Genomic DNA, 3,078 nt, shown 5'->3' on the forward strand with positions numbered 1-3,078 from the left:
ACCTTTTTACTAACAGACGCAGACCAAACTGGAGCATGCCCGCATTAAGGAGCTTGAACAGAGCCTGCTCTTTGAAAAGACCAAAGCTGACAAACTCCAGAGGCAGTTAGAAGACACTAGGGTAATGGTTTTCACTGTTCAATGAAGCGGACCCGTGTATGTGAATGCTGGACACCTCGGGCGACACGCCTTGCGATGGCCTAAGCCTTGACCCAGTGGTTCGACCTGAGTTTGGTCTTGATACTGTTCGTGAGCTTAGACGGATGGGTGGGCACAGGAGTCTTATGTCAAATCTTTGGTCAAAGGTGAAAAGACTCATTCCTGTGCTACACTCAGCCAAAACCAAGATCAGAAACTCTACAACTGTATACATTTGTATACGTGGCTGCATTTGCGCTTCTTCGTATTCCTACCTCAAAATTTTTTTCTCCAGTTCGCCATAAGCAGTCAATTGTCCTCTCATCCCCCTATTCCTAGTCACTGGGTTTTCTAGATACTTTTTTGTTACTGGTATTTTTTTTTTTACTTTAGCTCTTTTCCTGCCTCCGACCCTGGCCTCTTGCGGGAAGGGAATGGAAACATTGATTCTTTTAAGTGAGAGTTAAGGACTTTTACCCCAGTTACCTTCTGTTTTTTTCTTGATACCTGCTTCCTCTTTGCATTTCCCTCCTTTCTGTCACCTCGGTGGTTAAAATGCCAGCTGTAGGAGGAAAGGTGTGTTGGGAACCAGAATGGCTTCTTACCACGCTGAGCCCTCCTGGAGCCATTGCGTTGGTCATGTTTTTGCTTATATGCTTGTTAAACGCACCTACACGGTGCTTACTTCATGCCAGGCACTATGCTGAGTACTTTACAAGTATCAACTTAGTCTCACCACAACCCCAGGTAATATTGTTCCCATTTTACAGATGAGGACAGTGAGGCACAAAGAGATTAAGTAATTTGCCTAAGGTCATACAGGTAATAACAAGGTGGGGCCAAGATTTGTATCTAGGCCTTTTGGCCCCAGACTCTGTACCCTTAACCACAGAGTCTGACTATTATGGGAATAGTTTTGTGATGAAACATTTAAGAAATAATGAGTTATTTATATGGAAGAAAATATGTGTGTGTATCAATGAATTTGACTGTCAATGGCTAAATTGCCCAGATCTTAATTTTAAAAATTACTCTATCTCTGATCAACTATTGGTTATAAAACCTGATTTTTTTCTTTTGAATCATTAGTATTTTTAGAAATGTCCCTGTTGACAAATCATCGACTGATCTAAAAATCTACATAATTGAGTGATTTTTCTTCTCTAAGTCATGTTTTTACTCTTTTAAGAAGAAAGAAAATGTTCTCAGCCAGTCTCAACACTAAAGCTATCTCCTATGTATGGGGTGAGAGAGAAATACCCTAGTAGTTTGGTGGTCTCTCCATTGCTCAAGAGCCAAAGACTTGGTCTGGGAAGTAGAAGGGACTGATGATAAGGCTGAGCTCCACAGTGGAAGGAAGGATAGTTTTTTTACTTTCAAACTCCTCTCCCAAACTGCTTTATCAGCAAACACCTTTGATGCTTTTTTTTGTAGCTGTGGATAAGAAGACATACATTCACCGCATGGCTTATTCACACAGTTCCGATTCAAGATGTCATTTTTCTTTTTTTCTAAATTAAAATTTTTTTTTTAATGGGAGAGAGAGAGAGAGAAAGGAAGGAAGAAGAACAAGAAACATCAATTTGTTGTTCCACTTATTGATGCATTCGTTAGTTGATCCTTTTATGTGCCCTGACCCGGGGATCGAACCCGCAACCTTGGTGTATCGGGACGTTGCTCTAACCAACTGAGCTACTTGGTCAGGGCTCAAGCTGTCATTTTTCTGTAACAAGTCGTGTCTTCTGTCGATCCTTACTTTTGGTCTGTCAAACGTGAAATCAGCCAGTGCCCCATATATGTTGCATATCACCTGTACTCCTTTTAGGAAGCGCTTTAGGATTCCTACAAGCCAATACGCCCAGCTCATAAACAGTGTGCTCGGGCTGTAGAGATCTTAGCAAGAATAAGAAATGACACCTGGCTTTTCTGGCCTCAAATTAACAGGAGAGGCAAACCCATAGGCAGTTTTGCCTGAGGGCAGACTTTGGGAAATTAAAAAAAAAAAGAAAAAGAAATAGACGTGCTATAAAAATGCTACATGAAGTACAGTCACACTATTTATTATTTTCTTCATGTGGCATTTCCTCAGTTTGACTGTTTTGTTCTGCCGAATTAAGAACTATTGCCCTATTGGGTTTATTTGTCATAGACCTGGTAGCAGTGGGGCCTGTCCGTATTCTGTACCTGACTTTGTGGTAACAAACTCTGAAACTACCCTGCTGCACACCCCAGAAAAAACGTTGATGAATTAACATCTCGAATCTGAATCAGCTGTGGCCCCAAAACACAACAGGTATAGGGAGCTCTGAGGTATTTAGTGACTCGATCGTGCCGTTTTGGAGACCCAAGTACGTTCTTTTCCTGTCTCCCCGTGGACATTTTAGTTTTTATTGATACCACAACCTGTACGTGGGCAGAGGAGATGGAGTCAGCGCAGCCATTCCTTCCCGTCCCAGCACAGGCAGTGAGGGGGAGGAGTTTGACTCAGGAGGTTTAGGACTCACTGGTGTGTTTAGTCATTCACACTCCCTTCTATTTCCCAGGTTAGCCAAATGCTTTTTATTCGTGAGGCTACTAATTCCCACATATTTTGTAGACTAATCTGACTGCCTAACAGGTGGCAGAGGGAGATACTTTCCTAAGAAAGAAAGGCCACAGGTTACGTGTTTTTCTTAGTCCTGGGGTGTGTATTTAAAAGAAGCAGGTTCTGGGTCCCTCCCAGAGATGAAATAGAATCAAAATATATGGGAGTGACTGGGCACCTGCACGGTAGACATGTTTCCAGGTGGCTCACGTGCACTGGAGTCCGAGAACCACTGGGTTAAGGGAAGGAGGTGTGCGCCTCAGAATGCGACAGAATTAAACAGCCCCAAGAGGGGGTGCTATGTAGGATTCTTTTATATAATTGCAGGTAAGTCATCATTCTTTCCTTGTCATTTT

General features: G+C 42.5%; 1 protein-coding gene across 1 annotated transcript in view; it reads left to right on the top strand.

Annotated features, from left to right (window-relative positions):
* Nucleotides 1-3,078, top strand: part of CLIP1 (CAP-Gly domain containing linker protein 1) — a 102,718-nt gene that overhangs the window by 34,679 nt on the left and 64,961 nt on the right. The window contains exon 10 of the mRNA XM_015567260.1: nt 17-121. Within this exon, the coding sequence (XP_015422746.1) occupies nt 17-121 (105 nt within the window). The remainder of the gene's footprint in view (nt 1-16; nt 122-3,078) is intronic.

Source organism: Myotis davidii, unplaced genomic scaffold (genome assembly GCF_000327345.1).
Source record: "Myotis davidii unplaced genomic scaffold, ASM32734v1 scaffold223, whole genome shotgun sequence".
NCBI lineage: Eukaryota > Metazoa > Chordata > Mammalia > Chiroptera > Vespertilionidae > Myotis > Myotis davidii.